The 23200-nt window shown below is 48.9% G+C and overlaps 3 protein-coding genes across 4 annotated transcripts in view; 1 reads left to right on the top strand and 2 right to left on the bottom strand.

Annotated features, from left to right (window-relative positions):
* The window catches only part of ilk (integrin-linked kinase), a 97721-nt gene that overhangs the window by 61945 nt on the left and 12576 nt on the right, over positions 1-23200 (bottom strand). Inside the window, exon 1 of one of the 2 annotated variants that reach the window (XM_067985556.1) lies at positions 3223-3276. The exons of the other annotated variant lie outside the window; for it this stretch is intronic. The gene's annotated coding sequence lies outside the window, so the exon portion shown is untranslated. Of the gene's footprint in view, positions 1-3222; positions 3277-23200 lie in introns of those variants that run through there. 2 annotated transcript variants of the gene reach the window in all.
* LOC137322622 (uncharacterized) lies at positions 2447-5020 on the bottom strand. The gene is made up of 2 exons (XM_067985528.1): positions 5017-5020; positions 2447-3120 (listed from the first exon to the last, which is right to left on the bottom strand). The coding sequence occupies exons 1-2, from the start codon at positions 5018-5020 to the stop codon at positions 2447-2449; spliced, it is 678 nt and encodes a 225-aa protein (XP_067841629.1).
* Positions 22707-23200, top strand: part of rrp8 (ribosomal RNA processing 8) — a 28294-nt gene continuing 27800 nt past the window's right edge. The window contains exon 1 of the mRNA XM_067985553.1: positions 22707-22793. The gene's annotated coding sequence lies outside the window, so the exon portion shown is untranslated. The remainder of the gene's footprint in view (positions 22794-23200) is intronic.

The following is a 23200-nucleotide window of genomic DNA, read 5'->3' as shown; positions in this document are numbered from 1 at the left end:
GTCTTCTACAGTGAAGCAGATACAAAATATTTGTTTAACGCATCTGCAATTTCCTGATTCCCCATTATAATTTCTCCTGTCTCAGCCTCTCGGGGACCAAAGTTTACTTTTGCTACTCTCTTCCTTTTTACATACTTGTAGAAGCTCTTACAATCTGTTTTTATATTTCTTGCTAGTTTACTTTCATATTCTATTTTCTCTCTTTTTAATCGATTTTTTGGTTGTCCTTTGCTAGTTTCTAAAACCCTCCCAATCCTCAGGCTTACTGCTCTTCTTGGCAACATTATATGCCTCTTCTTTTAATCTAATACTTTTCTTAGGTTAGCCACGGATGGTTCACTTTTCCCGTGGAGTTTTTATTTCTCAATGGAATGTATATTTGTTGAGAACATTGAAATATTTCTTTAAATGTTTGCCATTGCTTTTCAACCGTCAAACCCTTTAATCTAATTTCCCAATCTACCTTAGCCAACTCGCCTCTCATACCTATATAATTGGCTTTATTTAAGTTTAAGACTCCAGTTTCTGACTTAAGTACATCTCTCGAACTCAAGGTGAAATTCTATCATATTACGATCAGTCTTCCCCAGAGGATCCTTTACTGTGAAATTACTAATTAACCCTGTCTCATTACATAATATAAGATCTAAAATAGCCTGTTCTCTGGATGATTCCATGATGTATTACTCTCGGAAACTGTCTCAAATGCATTCCATAAATTCATCCTCCAAACTACCTTTGCCAATTTGATTTGCCCAGTCTATATGAAGTTTAAAGTCCCTCATGATTACTGCATTACCTTTGTTACAAGCTCCTATTATTTCATGATTAATACTCTGTCCAATAGTATTACTACTATTAGGGGGGCCTATAAATTACTCCCACCAGTGTTTTCTGCCCCTTGTTATTTCTTATTTCCACCCATACTGATTCTACTTTCTGATCTTCCGAGCCGAGATCCTTTCTCACCACTGTCCTTATATCATTCTTTATTATTAGGGCTACACCTCCTCCTGTTCCATTCTCCCTGTCTAAACGTCATGTACCCTGGAATATTTAGTTCCCAATCCTGGTCATTTTGCAACCATGTCTCTGTAATGGCTTTTTATCTCTATTTGTGCAATGAATTCATCTATCTTGTTACGAATACTCCATGCATTCAGATAAAGAGCCTTTAATTGACTTTTTACCATTTTTTCCTGCTTTGACCTTACTTGTTGATGCTTTATTAACGGTAAGCTCTCTGTCCCATCCTGCCACACTCTGCTTATCTTTACCCAAATCACTACACTGTTCTGTTGCCTTGACTCTCCTGATTAATTTCCCCTGACCTGATCCCTCCCCTCCCTTTTAGTTTAAAGCCCTCGCTACAGCCCTGGTGATTCGATTTGCTGGGACGCTGGTCCCAGCCCGGTTTAAGTAGAGCCCGTCCCAACGGAACAGCTCCTTCCTTCCCCAGTACTGGTGCCAGTGTCCCATGAATCGAAATTGTCTCGTAAAATGCAGGGGCTCCAAATCGTTGCACGGGGACCCCGCAAGACAAACGCAGCTCCTGCCCATCTCCTGACACTTTACTCCAGTGCAGTACCGGGGGAGCGCCGCACTGTCGGAGGGTCAGTACCGGGGGAGCGCCGCACTGTCGGAGGGTCAGTACCGGGGGAGCGCCGCACTGTCGGAGGGTCAGTACCGGGGGAGCGCCGCACTGTCGGAGGGTCAGTACCGGGGGAGCGCCGCACTGTCGGAGGGTCAGTACCGGGGGAGCGCCGCACTGTCGGAGGGTCAGTACCGGGGGAGCGCCGCACTGTCGGAGGGTCAGTACCGGGGGAGCGCCGCACTGTCGGAGGGTCAGTACCGGGGGAGCGCCGCACTGTCGGAGGGTCAGTACCGGGGGAGCGCCGCACTGTCGGAGGGTCAGTACCGGGGGAGCGCCGCACTGTCGGAGGGTCAGTACCGGGGGAGCGCCGCACTGTCGGAGGGTCAGTACCGGGGGAGCGCCGCACTGTCGGAGGGTCAGTACCGGGGGAGCGCCCAGTACCGGGGGAGCGCCGCACTGTCGGAAGGTCAGTACCGGGGGAGCGCCGCACTGTCGGAAGGTCAGTACCGGGGGAGCGCCGCACTGTCGGAAGGTCAGTACCGGGGGAGCGCCGCACTGTCGGAGGGTCAGTATTGAGGCCCCGTCTGCCCTCTCCGGTGTAGTACAATTGCGAAGAAGAGGAGGGAGTTCTCCCCGGTGTCCTGGGCCAATATTTATCCCTCAACCAACATCACTAAAACAGATTATCTGGTCATTATCACATTACTGTTTGTGGGATCTTGCTGTGTGCAAATCGGCAGCTGCGTTTCCCACATTACAACAGTGACTGCACTTCAAAAAAAAGTACTTCATTGTCTGTGAAGCTTTGGGACGTCCTGAGGTGGTGAGAGGTGTGGAGAGGGGAGTCTGTCTTCACCCTCGCTGACCGAGCGCCTCTGCCCTCCTCCTCTTGCAGCCCGGGCGCTGCCCTGTCCCGGAGCCCAGGGTCTGGGCCGCCAGGGAGAGGCTGCCCAACAGGCTGGGGCTCCCGCAAACTCTCCCCGCGGGACAGGCAGCAAGTAGAGCCCGAGCCCCTTCCACAAGCTCAGGGCACAGGCACAGCGGGGGCCCGGGGACCGCCTGCCCTCCTCCCGGGGGCCGCCTGCCCTCCTCCCGGGGGTCGGGGACCCGCCTGCCCTCCTCCCGGGGGTCGGGGACCCGCCTGCCCTCCTCCCGGGGGTCCGGGGACCGCCTGCCCTCCTCCCGGGGGTCCGGGGACCGCCTGCCCTCCTCCCGGGGGTCCGGGGACCGCCTGCCCTCCTCCCGGGGGTCCGGGGACCGCCTGCCCTCCTCCCGGGGGTCCGGGGACCGCCTGCCCTCCTCCCGGGGGTCCGGGGACCGCCTGCCCTCCTCCCGGGGGTCCGGGGACCGCCTGCCCTCCTCCCGGGGGTCGGGGACTCGCCTGCCCTCCTCCCGGGGGTCCGGGGACCGCCTGCCCTCCTCCCGGGGGTCCGGGGACCGCCTGCCCTCCTCCCGGGGGTCCGGGGACCCGCCTGCCCTCCTCCCGGGGGTCCGGGGACCGCCTGCCCTCCTCCCGGGCGCCTCTCCTGCAAACGCTCAGAAGTTTCTGCAATGGGGACGAGGCAACTTCCCCAGCCCGGCCCCGCTCATCTCACCTCTGGTCCCCGGTCTCCCGCGGCCCCGCTCACCTCTCCGCCCCGCTCTCCCGCTCTTCTCCCCCGGATCCCCGGTCTCGGTCTCTCCCCCTGTCCACACCCTCCGGCCGGAGCCCCCTCTACACATGCGCGGCAACCACTGCAGCTACTGGTTGTAGTGAGCCCGTCACACAGACCCAGACCGCGCCCAGACACAGATACAGACATGGACATAGACCGCGCCCAGACACAGACCCAGACATAGACCGCGCCCAGACACAGACCCAGACATAGACCGCGCCCAGACACAGATACAGACCCAGACATAGACATAGACACAGACCGAGACCGCACACAGACCCAGACATAGACCGCGCCCAGACACAGACCCAGACATAGACCGCGCCCAGACACAGATACAGACCCAGACATAGACACAGACCGAGACCGCACACAGACCCAGACATAGACCGCGCCCAGACACAGACATAGACCACGCCCAGACACAGACCCAGACATAGACACAGACCGAGGCCGCGCCCAAAGACCCAAACCAGACATAGACACAGACCCAGACACAGACACAGACCGAGACCGCACACAGACCCAGACATAGACCGCGCCCAGACCCAGACCCAGACATAGACACAGACCGAGGCCACGCCCAGATACAGACCGAGGCCGCGCCCAGACAAAGACCCAAACCGCACCCAGACACGCGCCCAGACACAGACCCAGACATAGACACAGACCAAGGCCGCACCCAGACATAGACATAGACCGCGCCCAGACACAGACCGAGGCCGCGCCCAGACACGGATACAGACCCAGACATAGACATAGACCGAGGCCGCACCCAGACCAAGGCCGAGGCCGCACCAAGACCCAGGGCGCCCAGACACAGACCCAGGCCGCGCCCAGACACAGCCTATACCCATTCCCCAGACTCGACCCAGACCCCACACTGTATCCAGACTGTGCCCAAACCACACACTGTATCCAGACTCAACCCAGACCCCACACTGTACCCACACTGTGCCCAGACCCCACACTGTACCCACACTGTGCCCAGACCCCACACCAGATGAGATGAAAGAGTTGCAGTGGAGAGGGAGGCAGGATCACAAAGCTTACACAAATACTGTAAACTTAAAAACAAACAGATTTAAACACTTAATATACTAGAGAATAGAATACTTTCAACATTTTTACACAGCGAGTGGTTAGGATGCACTGCCTGAGGGGGTGGAGGAGGCAGATTCAATCATGGCCTTCAAAAGGGAACTGGATAAGTACTTGAAACGAAAAAATGTGCAGGGCAACGGGGATAGGGAGGGGGAGTGGGACTACCTGGATTGCTTTTGCAGACTCGATGGGCCAAATGGCCTCCTTCCATTCTGTAACCTTTCTATAATTAATTGATTAACGGGTCACACACTAACACCGTGTTCTTTATTATCAGCGTTACACTGACTGCCTACAATCTCTTCCCCTCACCCCAGTATTCTGTATATCGACAGGATCTCCCCACTGCACTCCAGTAAAGGTGACCTCATCACAATTACTATAAGCAGCAGCAAACACTCATCCTCAGTCACCAATACCTGACAGAGTCCTGCGGTCACTCACTGCAACTCATTTATTTTTAAAAGCCGTCTCCATTTCTCATCATTAAAACACAAAGCTGTCAGGACCCCCTCCCCCCTGTCCTCAGCCCCTCCACAGACAGCAGCTGCACAGGCTGATCCCATTCTCTGAGCAGCGAGCTGCAGGTTACCCTGCCCACTCTTACCCACAGGTGATGTGTGGTGTGGGGCGAGCCAAAGGATCAAAAATAGGGAGTCTTACTCATGACATAGTATTGTCAGCTTGGCTCAGTGGGTAGCACTCTCGCCTTGTAGTCAGGTCATGGGTTCACACCAGAGACTTGAGCCCAAAATCTAGGCTGACACTTCAGTGCAGTACTGAGGGAGCACTGCACTGTCGGAGGGTCAGTACTGAGGGAGCACTGCACTGTCGGAGGGTCAGTACTGAGGGAGCACTGCACTATCAGAGGGTCAGTACTGAGGGAGCACTGCACTGTCGGAGGGTCAGTACTGAGGGAGCACTGCACTGTCAGAGGGTCAGTACCGAGGGAGCGCCGCACTGTCAGAGGGTCAGTACTGAGAGAGCACTGCACTGTCAGAGGGTCAGTAATGAGGGAGTGTGGCACTGTCAGAGGGTCAGTACTGAGGGAGCGCCGCACTGTCAGAGGGTCAGTACTGAGAGAGCACTGCACTGACAGAGGGTCAGTACTGAGGGAGCGCTGCACTGTCGGAGGGTCAGTACTGAGGGAGTGTGGCACTGTCAGAGGGTCAGTACTGAGGGAGCGCCGCACTGTCAGAGGGTCAGTACTGAGAGAGCACTGCACTGACAGAGGGTCAGTACTGAGGGAGCGCTGCACTGTCAGAGGGTCAGTACTGAGAGAGCACTGCACTGTCAGAGGGTCAGTACCGAGGGAGCACTGCACTGTCAGAGGGTCAGTACTGAGAGAGCACTGCACTGTCAGAGGGTCAGTACTGAGGGAGTGTGGCACTGTCAGAGGGTCAGTACTGAGGGAGCGCCGCACTGTCAGAGGGTCAGTACTGAGAGAGCACTGCACTGACAGAGGGTCAGTACTGAGGGAGCGCTGCACTGTCAGAGGGTCAGTACTGAGAGAGCACTGCACTGTCAGAGGGTCAGTACTGAGAGAGCACTGCACTGTCAGAGGGTCAGTACTGAGGGAGCGCTGCACTGTCAGAGGGTCAGTAATGAGGGAGTGTGGCACTGTCAGAGGGTCAATACTCGGAGCACTGCACTGTCGGAGGGTCAGTACTGAGGGAGCGCTGCACTGTCGGAGGGTCAGTACTGAGGGAGCGCTGCACTGTCGGAGGGTCAGTACTGAGGCAGCGCCGCACTGTCAGAGGGTCAGTACTGAGGGAGTGTGGCACTGTCAGAGGGTCAATACTCGGAGCACTGCACTGTCGGAGGGTCAGTACTGAGGGAGCGCTGCACTGTCAGAGGGTCAGTACTGAGGGAGTGTGGCACTGTCAGAGGGTCAATACTCGGAGCACTGCACTGTCGGAGGGTCAGTGCTGAGGGAGCGCTGCACTGTCGGAGGGTCAGTACTGAGGGAGCGCCGCACGGTCAGAGGGTCACTACTGAGGGAGCGCCGCACTGTCGGAGGGTCAGTACTGAGGGAGCGCCGCACTGTCGGAGGGTCAGTACTGAGGGAGCGCCGCACTGTCGGAGGGTCAGTACTGAGGGAGCGCTGCACTGTCAGAGGGTCAGTACTGAGGGAGTGTGGCACTGTCAGAGGGTCAATACTCGGAGCACTGCACTGTCGGAGGGTCAGTACTGAGGGAGCGCTGCACTGTCGGAGGGTCAGTACTGAGGGAGCGCTGCACGGTCGGAGGGTCAGTACTGAGGGAGCGCCGCACTGTCGGAGGGTCAGTACTGAGGGAGCGCCGCACTGTCGGAGGGTCAGTACTGAGGGAGCGCCGCACTGTCGGAGGGTCAGTACTGAGGGAGCGCCGCACTGTCGGAGGGTCAGTACTGAGGCAGCGCCGCACTGTCGGAGGGTCAGTACTGAGGCAGCGCTGCACTGTCGGAGGGTCAGTACTGAGGGAGCGCCGCACTGTCGGAGGGTCAGTACTGAGGGAGTGCTACGGTACATTGGGAAATTAAATTAAAAGGTGTGACAGTACTTAAGCAATGGCAAACATTTAAAGAGATATTTCATAATTCTCAACGAACATACACTCCATTGAGAAATAAAAACTCCAGGGGAAAAATGATCCATCAGTGGCTAACTGAAGAAGTTAAGGACAGTATTCGATTAAAAGAAGAGGCCTATAATGTTACCAAGAAGAGTGGTAAGCCTGAGGATTGGGAGAGTTTTAGAAACCAGCAAAGGACAACCAAAAAATTGATAAAAAGGGAGAAAATAGAATATGAAAGTAAACTAGAATCATAGAATCATAGAAGTTTACAACATGGAAACAGGCCCTTCGGCCCAACATGTCCATGTCGCCCAGTTTATACCACTAAGCTAGTCCCAATTGCCTGCACTTGGCCCATATCCCTCTATACCCATCTTACCCATGTAACTGTCCAAATGCTTTTTAAAAGACAAAATTGTACCCGCCTCTACTACTGCCTCTGGCAGCTCGTTCCAGACACTCACCACCCTTTGAGTGAAAAAATTGCCCCTCTGGACCCTTTTGTATCTCTCCCCTCTCACCTTAAATCTATGCCCCCTCGTTATAGACTCCCCTACCTTTGGGAAAAGATTTTGACTATCTACCTTATCTATGCCCCTCATTATTTTATAGACTTCTATAAGATCACCCCTTAACCTCCTACTCTCCAGGGAAAAAAGTCTCAGCCTATCCAACCTCTCCCGAAAAGTCAAACCATCAAGTCCCGGTAGCATCCTAGTAAATCTTTTCTGCACTCTTTCTAGTTTAATAATATCCTTTCTATAATAGGGTGACCAGAACTGTACACAGTATTCCAAGTGTGGCCTTACTAATGTCTTGTACAACTTCAACAAGACATCCCAACTCCTGTATTCAATGTTCTGACCAATGAAACCAAGCATGCTGAATGCCTTCTTCACCACCCTATCCAACTGTGACTCCACTTTCAAGGAGCTATGAACCTGTACTCCCAGATCTCTTTGTTCTATAACTCTCCCCAACGCCCTACCATTAACGGAGTAGGTCCTGGCCCGATTTGATCTACCAAAATGCATCACCTCACATTTATCTAAATTAAACTCCATCTGCCATTCATCGGCCCACTGGCCCAATTTATCAAGATCCCGTTGCAATCCTAGATAACCTTCTTCACTGTCCACAATGCCACCAATCTTGGTGTCATCTGCAAACTTACTAACCATGCCTCCTAAATTCTCATCCAAATCATTAATATAAATAACAAATAACAGCGGACCCAGCACCGATCTCTGAGGCACACCGCTGGTCACAGGCCTCCAGTTTGAAAAACAACCCTCTACAACCACCCTCTGTCTTCTGTCGTCAATCCAATTTTGTATCCAATTGGCTACCTCACCTTGGATCCCGTGAGATTTAACCTTATGTAACAACCTACCATGCGGTACCTTGTCAAAGGCTTTGCTAAAGTCCATGTAGACCACGTCCACTGCACGGCCCTCATCTATCTTCTTGGTTACCCCTTCAAAAAACTCAATCAAATTCGTGAGACATGATTTTCCACTCACAAAACCATGCTGACTGTTCCTAATCAGTCCCTGCCTCTCCAAATGCCTGTAGATCCTGTCTCTCAGAATACCCTCTAACAACTTACCCACTACAGATGTCAGGCTCACCGGTCTGTCGTTACCAGGCTTTTCCCTGCCGCCCTTCCTAAACAAAGGCACAACATTTGCTACCCTCCAATCTTCAGGCACCTCACCTGTAGCTGTCGATGATTCAAATATCTCTGCTAGGGGACCTGCAATTTCCTCCCTAACCTCCCATAACGTCCTGGGATACATTTCATCAGGTCCCGGAGATTTATCTACCTTGATGCGCGTTAAGACTTCCAGCACCTCCCTCTCTGTAATATGTACACTCCTCAAGACATCACTATTTATTTCCCCAAGTTCCCTAACAGCCATGCCTTTCTCAACCGTAAATACCGATGTGAAATATTCATTTAGGATCTCACCCATCTCTTGTGGTTCCGCACATAGATGACCTTGTTGATCCTTAAGAGGCCCTACTCTCTCCCTCGTTACTCTTTTGCCCTTTATGTATTTGTAGAAGCTCTTTGGATTCTCCTTTGCCTTATCTGCCAAAGCAATCTCATGTCCCCTTTTTGCCCTCCTGATTTCTCTCTTAACTCTACTCCGGCAATCTCTATACTCTTCAAGGGATCCACTTGATCCCAGCTGCCTATGCATGTCATATGCCTCCTTCTTCTTTTTGACTAGTGCCTCAATCTCCCGAGTCATCCAAGGTTCCCTACTTCTACCAGCCTTGCCCTTCACTTTATAAGGAATGTGCTTACCCTGAACCCTGGTTAACACACTTTTGAAAGCCTCCCACTTACCAGACGTCCCTTTGCCTGCCAACAGACTCTCCCAATCAACTTCTGAAAGTTCCTGTCTAATACCATCAAAATTGGCCTTTCCCCAATTTAGAATTTTAACTTTTGGGCCAGACCTATCCTTCTCCATAGCTATCTTAATACTAATGGAATTATGATCACTGGTCCCAAAGTGATCCCTCACTAACACTTCTGTCACCTGCCCTTCCTTATTTCCCAAGAGGAGGTCAAGTTTTGCCCCCTCTCTGGTCGGGCCATCCACATACTGAATGAGAAATTCCTCCTGAATACACTCAACAAATTTCTCTCCATCCAAGCCCCTAATGCTATGGCTGTCCCAGTCAATGTTGGGAAAGTTAAAGTCCCCTACTATTACCACCCTATTTTTCTTGCAGCTGTCTGTAATCTCCTTACATATTTGCTCCTCAATTTCCCGTTGACTATTTGGGGGTCTGTAGTACAATCCTATCAAAGTGATCTCTCCCTTCTTATTTTTCAGTTCTACCCATATAGACTCAGTGGGCGAACCCTCGGATATATCCCCTCTCACTACTGCCGTGATGTTCTCCCTAATCAAGAACGCAACTCCCCCTCCTCTCTTACCTCCTGCTCTATCTTTCCTATTGTAAACAATTTTACAACACCAAGTTATAGTCCAGCAATTTTATTTTAAATTCACAAGCATTCGGAGGCTTCCTCCTTCGTCAGGTAAATGTTCAGGAGCTCCTTGAAGTCTACGCATTTATACATCACAGAACAATACATGGTGTTTACAGACTGCCCCTGCAACTGCCCGTTGCCAAGGCAATCACCGTGTTCAGACAGAGAGGTGTCACCTGCAGAACCCCCGAATACACATTCAACAAAAAAACAAACAGGAAAAAAAACAGAGAGGCAGAAACATCCGGAAGGCAGAGAAAGCCAGCAAATGACCCATTATATTAAAAACAGATAACATTTGTTCACTGGTGGGGTTACGTGTAGCGTGACATGAACCCAAGATCCCGGTTGAGGCCGTCCTCATGGGTGCGGAACTTGGCTATCAATTACTTGGCTATCACTCTGTCTGAACACGGTGATTGCCTTGGCAACGGGCAGTTGCAGGGGCAGTCTGTAAACACCATGTATTGTTCTGTGATGTATAAATGCGTAGACTTCAAGGAGCTCCTGAACATTTACCTGACGAAGGAGGAAGCCTCCGAAAGCTTGTGAATTTAAAATAAAATTGCTGGACTATAACTTGGTGTTGTAAAATTGTTTACAATTGTCAACCCCAGTCCATCACCGGCATCTCCATATCTTTCCTATAGCATCTGTACCCTGGAACATTGAGCTGCCAGTCCTGCCCCTCCCTCAGCCATGTTTCAGTAATAGCTACAACATCCCAGTCCCATGTACCCATCCATGCCCTGAGTTCATCTGCCTTGCCCATCAGACTTCTTGCATTGAAATAAATGCAGTTTAATCTGGACTTCCCTTGGTCTTTGCCCTGCTTTCTCAGACCATCTGTCCGGTCATGTTTTGTACACTCTCCCTTACTGCCTTTTGTTTCTGTCACCACTTTACTTCCCACTGACTTCCTGCATCGGTTCCCATCCCCCTGCCGCATTTGTTTAAACCCTCCCCAACAGCACTAGCAAACACTCCCCCTAGGACATTGGTTCCAGTCCTGCCCCGATGCAGACCGTCCAATTTGTACTGGTCCCACCTCCCCCAGAACCGGTTCCAATGGCCCAGGAATTTGAATCCCTCCCTCTTGCACCATCTCTCAAGCCACGTATTCATCCTAGCTATCCTGTCATTCCTACTCTGACTAGCCCGTGGCACTGGTCGCAATCCTGAGATTACTACCTTTGAGGTCCTACTTTTTAGTTTAACTCCTAACTCCCTAAATTCAGCTTGTAGGACCTCATCCCGTTTTTTACCTATATCGTTGGTACCTATATGCACCATGACAACTGGCTGTTCACCCTCCCCCTCCAGAATGTCCTGCAGCCGCTCCGAGACATCCCTGACCCTTGCACCAGGGAGGCAACATACCATCCTGGAGTCTCGGTTGTCTCCGCAGAAACGCCTGTCTATTCCCCTTACAATCGAGTCCCCTATCACTATAGCTCTGCCACTCTTTTTCCTGCCCTCCTGTGCAGCAGAGCCAGCCACGGTGCCATGAACCTGGCCACTGTTACTTTCCCCTGGTGAGCCATCACCCCAACAGCATCCAAAACGGTATACCTGTTTGAGAGGGGGATGGCCACAGGGGACCCCTGCACTACCTGCCTGCACCTCTTACTCTGCCTGGTGGTCACCCATTCACTTCCTGCCTGTACACCCTTTACCTGCGGTGTGACCAACTCACGAAACGTGCTATCCACGAGTTTCTCTGCATCGCGGATGCTCCACAGTGAATCCACCCGCAACTCCAGCTCCGAGATACGATCGGTCAGTAGCTGCAGGTGGACACACTTCCTGCACACATGGTCGGCAGGGACACTGGTAGTGTCCATGACTTCCCACATCTTGCAGGAGGGGCATATCACGGGTGCGAGGTCTGCTGCCATGACTTGCCTTAGCTTAGTTACCCCTTTTAAATTACGTTGAAATTAGAAAATGTTAACTATACTAGGGACCTAGGTTCACTAAAAAAAAACACTACCTGCTATAAAACCTGCAGACCTTAAGTTTAGTTAATTAGTTAATTATAAATGTGGTTATGTTACCTGGTTTTATTGTAACTTAGCCCACAGTTCCATGAAAAAGAAATATAAAAACAGATTGTAAGAGCTTCTACAAGTATGTAAAAAGGAAGAGAATAGCAATAGTAAACGTTGGTCCCCGAGAGGCTGAGACAGGAGAAATTATAATGGGGAATCAGGAAATGGCAGATGCGTTAAACAAATATTTTGTATCTATCGTCACAGAAGATGACACAAAAAGCAAACCAGAAATAGTGGAGAACCAAGGGGTTAATGAGAGGGAGGAATTTGAAGTAATTAATATCAGTAGAGAAAAAGTACTTGAGAAACTAATGGGACTAAAAGCCAATAAATCCCCTGGACCTGATGATCTACCTGATGAGAGTCTAAGGCAAGTCATGGCAGCAGAGCTCGCACCCGTAATTTGCTCCTCCTGTACTATGTGGGAAGTCATGGACACTACCAGTGTCCCTGGCGACCATGTGTGCAGGAAGTGTGTCCAGCTGCAGCTACTGGCCAACCGTCTTTCGGAGCTGGAGCTGCGGGTGGATTCACTGTGGAGCATCCGCGATGCTGAGACTATCGTCGATAACACGTTCAGTGAGGTGGTCACACTGCGGGTAAAGATTATTCAGGCAGAAAGGAAATGGGTGACCGCCAGGCAGAGTAAAAGGACTAGGCAGGTAGAGCAGGAGTCCCCTGGGGCCATCTCCCTCTCAAACAGATATTCTGCTTTGGATACTGTTGGGGGAGATGGCTTATCAGGGGAAAGCAGCAAGAGCCAGGTTCGGGGCACCACGGGTGGCTCTGCTGCACAGGAGGGGAGGAAGAAGAGTGGCAGGGCTATAGTGATAGGGGATTCAATTGTAAGGGGAACAGATAGGCGTTTCTGTGGCGCAAACGTGACTCCAGGATGGTATGTTGCCTCCCTGGTGCTAGGGTCAAGGATGTCACGGAGCGGCTGCAGGACATTCTGGAGGGGGAGGGTGAACAGCCAGTAGTCGTGGTCCATATCGGTACCGACGACATAGGTAAAAAAAGGGATGAGGTCCTGCAAGGTGAATTTAAGGAGTTAGGAGATAAATTAAAAAGCAGGACTTCAAAGGTAGTGATCTCAGGATTATTACCAGTGCCACATGCTAGTGAGTATAGGAACAGGAGAATAGACAGGATGAATGCATGGCTGCAGGGATGGTGTAGGAGGGAGGGATTTAGATTCCTGGGACATTGGGACCGGTTCTGGGGAAGGTGGGGCCTGTACAAGCGGGACGGGTTACACCCGAGCAGGACCGGGACCAATGTCCTCACGGGGGTGTTTGCTAGTGGTGTTGGGGAAGGTTTAAACTAGAGTGGCAGGGGGATGGGAACCTAAGCAGGGAGTCAGAAGGGAATAAAGTTGAGAGCAGCAAGAGAGGGGAAGACCCAGGGGAAATCTACAATACAAATAGTACAAACAGTTGTTCAAGAACAAGTGAAAGGGAAAAGCGTAGACCAGCGGAAAGAAAGTGTACTTTAGGCACGACTGATAAAATGAAAACTAGAAGGTGCAAGGCGATTAACCCAGTATCAAAGCTGTGGCAGGGGGTTGGGAACCTGAGCAGGGAGACAGAGGAAAGCGTGTCAGGAAGGGACAGAAGGTATGGAGTAAAAGGTAAAGTGTTAAAAAAGGAAAAAGCAGGAACTAAGTGTCACAAAACATATTTGAAAGTTCTTTATCTGAATGCACATAGCATTCGTAACAAAATGGACGAGTTAACGGCACAAATAACGACGTATGGGTATGATCTTGTGGCCATTACAGAAACATGGCTGCAGGGTGACAACGACTGGGAATTAAATATGCCAGGGTATTTAACAATCAGGAAGGACAGGCAGGAAGGAAGGGGAGGTGGGGTGGCTATGTTAATAAGGGAAGGAATCACTGTAATACAGAGAAAAGATATTGGGACAAAGGATCAGGATAATGAAACAGTTTGGGTAGAGATAAGGAATAAGGGGAAAAAAACACTCGTGGGCGTAGTATATAGGCCTCCTAATAGTTGTAACTCTGCTGGAAGAAGTATTAATCATGAAATAGTCGGGGCATGTAATAAGGGAACAGCTATAATTATGGGGGATGTTAACTATCATATTAACTGGACAAATCAAATTGGGCAGGGCAGCCTTGAGGAAGAGTTTATTGAGTGTATTAGGGATGGATTTCTTGAGCAGTATGTAACTGATCCTACAAGGGGGCAAGCAACCTTGGACCTGGTCCTGTGTAATGAGCCAGGATTAATTAATAATGTCCTAGTTAAGGATCCCCTTGGAATGAGTGACCATAACATGGTTACATTCCATATCCAATTAGAGGGTGAGAAGGTTGGTTCTCAAACAAGTGTACTGAGCTTGAATAAAGGAGTTTATGATGGTATGAGAGCGGAATTGATTAAAGTGGACTGGGAAAATAGATTAAAGGGTAAGACGGTACATGAACAGTGGTGTTCATTCAAGGAGTTATTCTACAAATTTCAAAAAAAGTATATTCCACTGAAGAAAAAAGGGTGTAAAAGAAATGACAGCCATCCGTGGCTAAGTAAAGAAATTAAGGATAGTATCCGACTAAAAACAAGGACATATAAGCTAGCCAAACTTAGTGGGAGGATAGAAGATTGGGAAGTCTTCAAAAGACAGCAAAAAGTAACGAAAGGATTGATTAAGAAAGGGAAGATAGATGATGAAAATAAATTAGCAAAAAATATAAAAACAGATAGCAAGAGTTTCTACAGTTATATAAAAAGAAAAAGGGTGGCTAAGGCAAACGTAGGTCCCTTAGAGGATGAGACCGGGAAATTAATGGTGGGAAACATGGAGATGGCAAAAATGCTGAACAAATATTTTGTTTCAGTCTTTACGGTAGAGGACACTAAGAATATCCCAACAGTGGACAAACAGGGGGCTCTAGGGGGAGAGGAGCTAAATACGATTAAAATCACTAAGGAATTGGTACTCAGTAAATTAATGGGACTCAAGGCGGATAAATCCCCTGGACCTGATGGCTTACATCCCTGGGTCTTGAGGGAAGTGGCAGGAGGGATTGTGGATGCTTTGGTAATAATTTTCCAAAATTCTCTGGACTCGGCAAAGGTCCCGGCAGATTGGAAAACTGCTAATGTAACACCCTTATTTAAAAAGGGTAGTAGGCAGAAGGCTGGAAATTATAGACCAGTTAGCCTAACATCTGTGGTGGGTAAAATTTTGGAGTCTATTATTAAGGAGACAGTAGCGGAACATTTGGATAAACATAATTTAATCGGACAAAGTCAGCATGGCTTTACGAAGGGGAAGTCATGTCTGACAAATTTGCTTGAGTTCTTTGAGGATATAACGTACAGAGTGGATAAAGGGGAACGAGTGGATGTAGTGTATTTAGACTTCCAGAAGGCATTCGACAAGGTACCACATAAAAGATTATTGCTCAAGATAAAGAATCACTGGATTGGGGGTAATATTCTGGCATGGGTGGAGGATTGGTTATCTAACAGGAAGCAGAGAGTTGGGATAAATGGTACATTCTCGGACTGGCAACCAGTAGCCAGTGGTGTTCCGCAGGGGTCGGTGCTGGGTCCCCAACTCTTTACAATCTATATTAACGATTTGGAGGAGGGGACCAAGTGTAATATATCAAAGTTTGCAGATGATACAAAGATGGGAGGGAAAGTAGAGAGTGAGGAGGACATAAAAAACCTATAAGGGGATATAGACAGGCTGGGTGAGTGGGCGGAGATTTGGCAGATGCATATACAATGTTGGAAAATGTGAGGTTATGCTCTTTGGCAGGAAAAATCGGAGAGCAAGTTATTATCTCAATGGCGAGAAACTGGAAAGTACTGCAGTACAAAGGGATCTGGGGGTCCTAGTGCAAGAAAATCAAAAAGTTAGTATGCAGGTGCAGCAGGTGATCAAGAAGGCCAACGGAATGTTGGCTTTTATTGCTAGGGGGATAGAATATAAAAACAGGGAGGTATTGCTGCAGTTATATAAGGTATTAGTGAGACCGCACCTGGAATACTGCATACAGTTTTGGTCTCCATACTTAAGAAAAGACATACTTGCTCTCGGGGCAGTACAAAGAAGGTTCACTCAGTTAATCCCGGGGATGAGGGGGCGGACATATGAGGAGAGGTTGAGTAGATTGGGACTCTACTCATTGGAGTTCAGAAGAATGAGAGGCGATCTTATTGAAACATATAAGATTGTGAAGGGGCTTGATCGGGTGGATGCGGTAAGGATGTTCCCAAGGATGGGTGAAACTAGAACGAGGGGGCATAATCTTAGAATAAGGGGCTGCTCTTTCAAAACTGAGATGAGGAGAAACTTCTTCACTCAGAGGGTGGTAGGTCTGTGGAATTTGCTGCCCCAGGAAGCTGTGGAAGCTACATCATTAAATAAATTTAAAACAGAAATAGACAGTTTCCTAGAAGTAAAGGGAATTAGGGGTTACGGGGAGCAGGCAGGAAATTGGACATGATTTTAGATTTGAGGTTAGGACCAGATCAGCCATGATCTTATTGAATGGCGGAGCAGGCTCGAGGGGCCGATTGGCCTACTCCTGCTCCTATTTCTTATGTTCTTATGTTCTTACATCCGAGGGTTCTAAAAGAGGAAGCTGCAGAGATAGTGGATGCATTGGTTGTGATCTTCCAAAATTCCCTAGATTCTAGAATGGTCCCAGTGGATTGGAAGCTAGCTATTCAAGAAAGGAGGGAGAGAGAGAAAACAGGGAACTGCAGGCCAGTTAGCCTGAAATCAGTCATCAGGAAAATGCTGGAATCCATTATTAAGGAAGTGGTAACAGGGCACTTAGAAAATCATAATATGTTTAGGCAGAGTCAACATGGTTTTATGAAAGGCAAATTGTGTTTGACAGATTTATGAGAGTTTTTTAAGGATATAACTAGCAGGGTAGATAAAGGGGAACCAGTGGATGGAGTATATTTGGAATTTCAAAAGGCATTCGGTCACATAAAAGGTTGTTACACAAGGTAAGGGCTCATGGGGTTGGGGGTAATATATTAGCATGGATAGAGGATTGGTTAAAGGGCAGAAAACAGAGAGTAGGGATAAACGGGTCATTTACAGGTTGGCAGGCTGTAACTAGTGGGGTGCCGCAAGGATCAGTGCTCATCACTGAAACGTATAAAATTCTTTGAGGGTTTGACAGGGTAGATGCTGAGAGGCCGTTTCCCCTGGCTGGAGAGTCGAGAACTAGAGGGCATAGTCGCAGGTTAATGGGTCGGCCATTTTGGACTGAGATGAGGAGGAATTTATTCATTCAGAGGGTGGTGAATCTTTGGAATTCTCTACCCCAGAGGACTATGATGCTGAGTCGTTGAGTATATTCAAGACTGAGAGTGATAGATTTTTGGACTCTAAGGGAATCAAGGGATATGGGGATCGGGCGGAAAGGTGGATTTGAGGTCAAAGATCAGCCATGATCTTATTAAATGGCGGAGCAGGCTCAAGGGGCCGTCGGCCTTGAAACATAGAAACACAGAAAATAGGAGCAGGTGTCGGCCATTCGGCCCTTTGATCCTGCTCCGCCATTCTATATGATCATGGCTGATCCTCTATCTCAATACCATATTCCCGCTCTCTCCCCATACCCCTTGATGCCTTTTGTGTCTAGAAATCTATCTATCTCCTTCTTAAATATATTCAGTGACTTGGCCTCCACAGCCTTCTGTGGTAGAGAATTCCACAGGTTCACCACCCTCTGAGTGAAGAAATTTCTCCTCATCTCAGTCCTAAATGTCCTACCCCGTATCCTGAGACTGTGACCCCTCGTTCTGGACTCCCCAGCCAGGGGAAACATCCTCCCTGCGTCCAGTCTGTCTAGCCCTGTCAGAATTTTGTATGTTTCAATGAGATCCCCTCTCATTCTTTTAAACACGAGTGAATACAGGCCGAGTCGACCCAATCTCTCCTCATATGACAGTCCTGCCATCCCAGGCATCAGTTTGGTGAACCTTCGCTGCACTCCCTCTATGGCAAGTATATCCTCTCTTAGGTAAGGAGACCAAAACTGCACACAATACTCCAGGTGTGGTCTCACCAAGGCCCTGAAAAACTGCAGTAAGACATCTTTACTCCTACTCCTATTTCTTATGTTCTTACGCACTGTTGAAGGGGCCGTCTTTCGGATGAGACATTAAACTGAGGCCCCGTCTGCCCTCTCAGGTGGATGTTAAAGATCCCACTGCACGATTCGAAGAAGAGCAAGGAAACTTCTCCCACTGTCCTTGCCAACACATATCCCTGAACAAAAACCATGAAAACAGATTCCCATCTCATTGCTGCTTCTGGGGTCTTGCTGTGTGCAAATTGGCTGCCAATTTCACGACATACCAACATTGGTTTAAAAGTTGCTTGTTGCTTGACGCACTTGGGAGGTTTGAGGGATGTGATAAGTCTTTTTTGCAGCACCATGCTGGGATCAAATTAATGGCTTCCCAGACGAGGAACAAAAAAACAAGGGTTTAGACAATACCAGCTCACAATAAAAGAATCTGAGTAAAGAGCTCAAAACGAAAGAGGCAGGAAAATAGAACAGCTGAACCAGGCGTTGACTGATAAAAGCTGGCCTGACAACACAGAATAAACTCTACCACATACATTGTACCTCTCACACAAACTCCCACCAACAGATACGCACAGTGTTCCCCCCCGATACAGGCAGATCCAATCCCCACAGTCAAGACTCGGTCATAGATTCATACAATCATACAACACAGAGGGAGACCATTTGGCCCATTGTGCCTGTGCCAGCACTCTGGAAGAGCTATCCAATTAGTCCTTCTCCCCTGCTCTTTTCCCAAAGCCCTGCAAATTTTTCCTTTTCAAAGTATTTATCCAATTCCCTTCTGAAAGTTATTATTGAATCTGCTTCCACCACCCTTTCAGGCAATGCATTCCAGATCAGAACAACTCACTGCATAAAAAAACATACTCCTCATGTTGCCTCTGGCTCTTTTGCCAATTCCCTTAAATCTGTCTCCTCTGGTTACCAACCCTCCTGCCACTGGAAACAGTTTCTCCTTATTTACTCAATCAAAAGCCCTCATAATTTTGAACACCTCAATTAAATCTCCCCTTTACCTTCTCTGCTCTAAGGAGAGCTGTCCTCGGGGCTTTCTGTGCACGACGACAGAGCCAAGTAACAGCACTCTGTCACATTCTCTGTATCGCTGGGCCAGTCCTCGGCTGCAGCTCAGCGACTTGCTGGCTTAATAGCACTATGTAGCATTGTGGCTCAGCGGGTAGCACTCTTGCCTCTGAGTCGGAAAGTTAGGGGTTCAAGTCCCACTCTAATCCCTATCAGGAAAAATAGGGCAAGAAAGGAAGGAGTGGAGTGACAGTATTGATTAAGGAGAATATTGCAGTACTGGAGAGAGAGGATGTCCTGGAGGGGTCAAGGACAGAATCTATTTGGTTAGAGGTAAGAAACAATAGAGGTGCCATTACACTACTGGGTTTATTCTATAAGCCACCAACCAGTGGGAAGGAGATAGAGGAGCAAATTTGCAAGGAAATTACAGAGAGGTGCAAAAGCCATAGAGTCGTGATAACTGGGGGACTTCAACTATCCTAATATAGACTGGGATAGTAATAATAGGAGGGGGAGGAATTTTTGAAGTGTGTTCAGGAGAACTTTCTTAACCAGTACTTTTCCGGCCCAATGAGGAAGGAGGCATTGCTGGATCTGGTTCTGAGGAAGGAGGCGGGCCAAGTGGAGCAAGTGTCAGTGGTGGAACATTTAGGGAACAGCGATCATAGTATCATAAGGTTTAGATTAGCTATGGAAAAGGACATGGACCACTCTAAAGTAAAAATACTCAATTGGAGGAGGGCCAATTTCAGTGGGATGAGAACAGATCTAGCCCGGGTAAATTGGAATCAAAGATTGGCAGGCTAAAGTGTATTTAAACAATGGGCGGCCTTTAAAGAGGAGATGGTTCGGGTACAGTCTGGGTACATTCCCACGAGGGAGAAAGGAGGACAATTAAAGCCAGAGCTCCCTGGATGACAAAAGAGATAGAGAGTAAGATGAAACAGTAAAAAGGGGCATATGACAGATGTCAGGTTGATAACACAATTGAGAACCAGGCAGAATATAGAAAGTTCAGAGGGAAAGTGAAAAAGGAAATAAGAGGGGCAAAGAGAGAGTATGAGAATAGACTGGCGACAACATAAAAGGGAATCCAAAAGTCTTCTACAGGCTGTAAACAGTAAATGGGTAGTAAGAGGAGGGGTGGGGCCGATTAGGGAACATAAAGGAGATCTACTCATGGAGGCAGAGGGGATGGCTGAGGTACTAAATGAGTACTTTGCATCTGTCTTTACCAAGGAAGAAGATGCTGCCAGTGTCACAGTAAAGGAAGGTATCGTTGAGATTCTAGATGGGCTAAAAATTGATAAAGAAGAGGTACTTGAAAGGCTAGCTGTACTTAAAAGTAGATAAGTCACCCGGTCCGGATGGGATGCATCCTAGGTTGCTGAGGGAAGTAAGGGTGGAAATTGCGGAGGTACTGGCCATAATCTTCCAAACATCCTTAGATATGGGGGTGGTGCCAGAGGACTGGAGAATTGCAAATGTTAGACCCTTGTTCAAAAAAGGGTGTAAGGATAAACCCAGCAACTACAGGCCAGTCAGTTTAACATTGGTGGCAAGGAAACTTTTAGAAATGATAATCCGGGACAAAATTAACAGTCAATCGGGCGAGTGTGGATTGATTAGGGAAAGCCAGCACAGATTTGTTAAAGGCAAATCGTGTTTAACCAACTTGATGGAGTTTTTTGATGAGATAACAGAGAGGGTCGATGAGGGCAATGCAGTTGATGTGGTGTATATGGACTTTCGAAAGGTGTTTGATAAAGTGCCACATGGTAGGCTTATCATCAAGATTGAAGCCCATGGAATAAAGGGGGCAGAGCAAATGGATACAGAATTGGCTAAGTGACAGGAAAGAGAGAGTAGTGGTGAACTGTTGTTTTTAGGACCGGAGGGAGGTGTACAGTGGTGTTCCCCAGGGGTCGGTGCTGGGACCACTGCTTTTCTTGATATATATTAATGACTTGGACTTGGATGTACAGGACACAATTTCAAAATTTGCAGATGACACAAAACTTGGAAGGGTGGTAAACAGTGAGCAGGATAGTGATAGACTTCAAGAGGATATAGACAGGCTGGTGGAATGGGCGGACACATGGCAGATGAAATTTAATGCAGAAAAATCCGAAGTGATACATTTCTGTAGGAAGAACGAGGAGAGGCAATATAAACTAGAGGGCACAATTCTAAAAGGGGTACAGGAACAGAGGGATCTGGGGGTATATGTGCACAAATCGTTGACGGTGGCAGGGCAGGTTGAGAAAGCGGATAAAAAAGCATTCGGGATCCTGGGCTTTATAAATAGAGGCATAGAGTACAAAAGCAAGGAAGTCATGATGAACCTTTATAAAACACTGGTTCGGCGACAACTGGAGTATTGTGTCCAGTTCTGGGCACCGCACTTAAGGAAAGATGTGAAGGCCTTAGAGAGGGTGCAGAAGAGGATTTACTGGAATGATTCTGGGGATGAGGGACTTTAGTTACGTGGATAGACTGGAGAAACTGGGGTTGTTCTCCTTGGAACAGAGAAGGTTGCGAGGAGATTTGATAGAGGTATTCAAAATCATGAAGGGTCTGGACAGAGTCGATAGAGAGAAACTGTTCCCATTGGCGGAAGGATCAAGGATCAGTGGACATCGATTTAAGGTGATCGGCAAAAGAACCAAAAGTGACATGAGGAAAAATCTTTTACACAGCGAGTGGTTAGGATCTGGAATGCACTGCCCGAGGGGGTGGTGGAGGCAGATTCAATCATGGCCTTCAAAAGGGAACTGGATAAGAACTTGAAAGGAAAAAATTTGCAGGGCTACGGGGATAGGGCGAAGGAGTAGGACTAGCTGGATTGCTCTTGCATAGAGCCGGCACGGACTCGATGGGCCGAATGGCCTCCTTCCGTGCTTTCTATGATCCAGGAACTTGAGCATAAAATCCAGGCTTGTATTCCAGTGCAGTACTGAAGGAGTGCTGCACTGTCAGAGGCGCTGTCTTTCGGATGAGACATTAAAACTGAGGCCTCGTCTGCCCTCTCAGGTGGACGTAAACGATCCCATGGCACTATTTCGAAGAAGAGCAGGGGAATTCTCCCCGGTCTCCTGGGCCAACATTTATGCTTCAACCAACATCACTAAAACAAATTATCTGATAACTCTGGGGTCGGGGGCGGGGGCGGCGGTGATGTGGCGAGAATTCACAGGAGGCCAGAGACAGAAGAGTGGTGGGCAGGAGCTGGTACTTGGGGCAGAAGAGATTGCAGGGCCATGGAGGGATAATGAGGACAGGGGGGGGTTTGAACTCAATGGATGGGGAACGAATGGAGGTTAGTGAGGATAGGGATGACAAATGGGTGGGTGACAAATGCACTGGTCTCAGTTTGACAGACAGGACTAGACTTTTCAATAGCCGTGATCTTTGAAATATATACTAACAGCACTCTAATCACTGATCCAATGAGTCAGAGTATCAGGAACATAGCACGGGCTTCCTGTGTGGTTTGAGTCATGATGGAATGAAGTGTGTGCTCATGTTTACCATTACAGCTGCCTCTGACTAGCCCAGCCTGAACATGGCTATGACTTTCCATTGCGTGAGCAGCATTTGGTGCGACTCCCTCACTAACGTGACGACAACCTCTGGCACATCTGCCCCACCAGATGGCTTCTGAGAGACCCCAACCTACTGCTGAGCCCAAGGTAAAGACATCAACTGCACCAGGCTCTCTTCAGTCTCACAGTTTTCATGCACTCTTTGTCCTGCCCTTCCTTTAGGTGTCAGCCATGGATCAGTGGGCATCACTCTCGACTCTGAGTCAGAAGATCATGGGTTCAAGCCCCACTCCAGAGACTTGAGCACCAAATCTAGGCTGACACTCCCAGTGCAAAACCGAGGGAGCGCTGCACTGTCGGAGGGTCAGTACTGAGGGAGCGCTGCACTGTCGGAGGGTCAGTACTGAGGGAGCGCTGCACTGTCGGAGGGTCAGTACTGAGGGGACGCGGCACTGTCGGAGGGTCAGTACTGAGGGAGCGCTGCACTGTCGGAGGGTCAGTACTGAGGGAGCGCTGCACTGTCGGAGGGTCAGTACTGAGGGAGCGCTGCACTG

Source organism: Heptranchias perlo, chromosome 6 (genome assembly GCF_035084215.1).
Source record: "Heptranchias perlo isolate sHepPer1 chromosome 6, sHepPer1.hap1, whole genome shotgun sequence".
Taxonomy (NCBI): domain Eukaryota; kingdom Metazoa; phylum Chordata; class Chondrichthyes; order Hexanchiformes; family Hexanchidae; genus Heptranchias; species Heptranchias perlo.
Note: the sequence above shows the minus strand (reverse complement) of the source record. Positions and strands in the feature narration are given on the sequence as shown.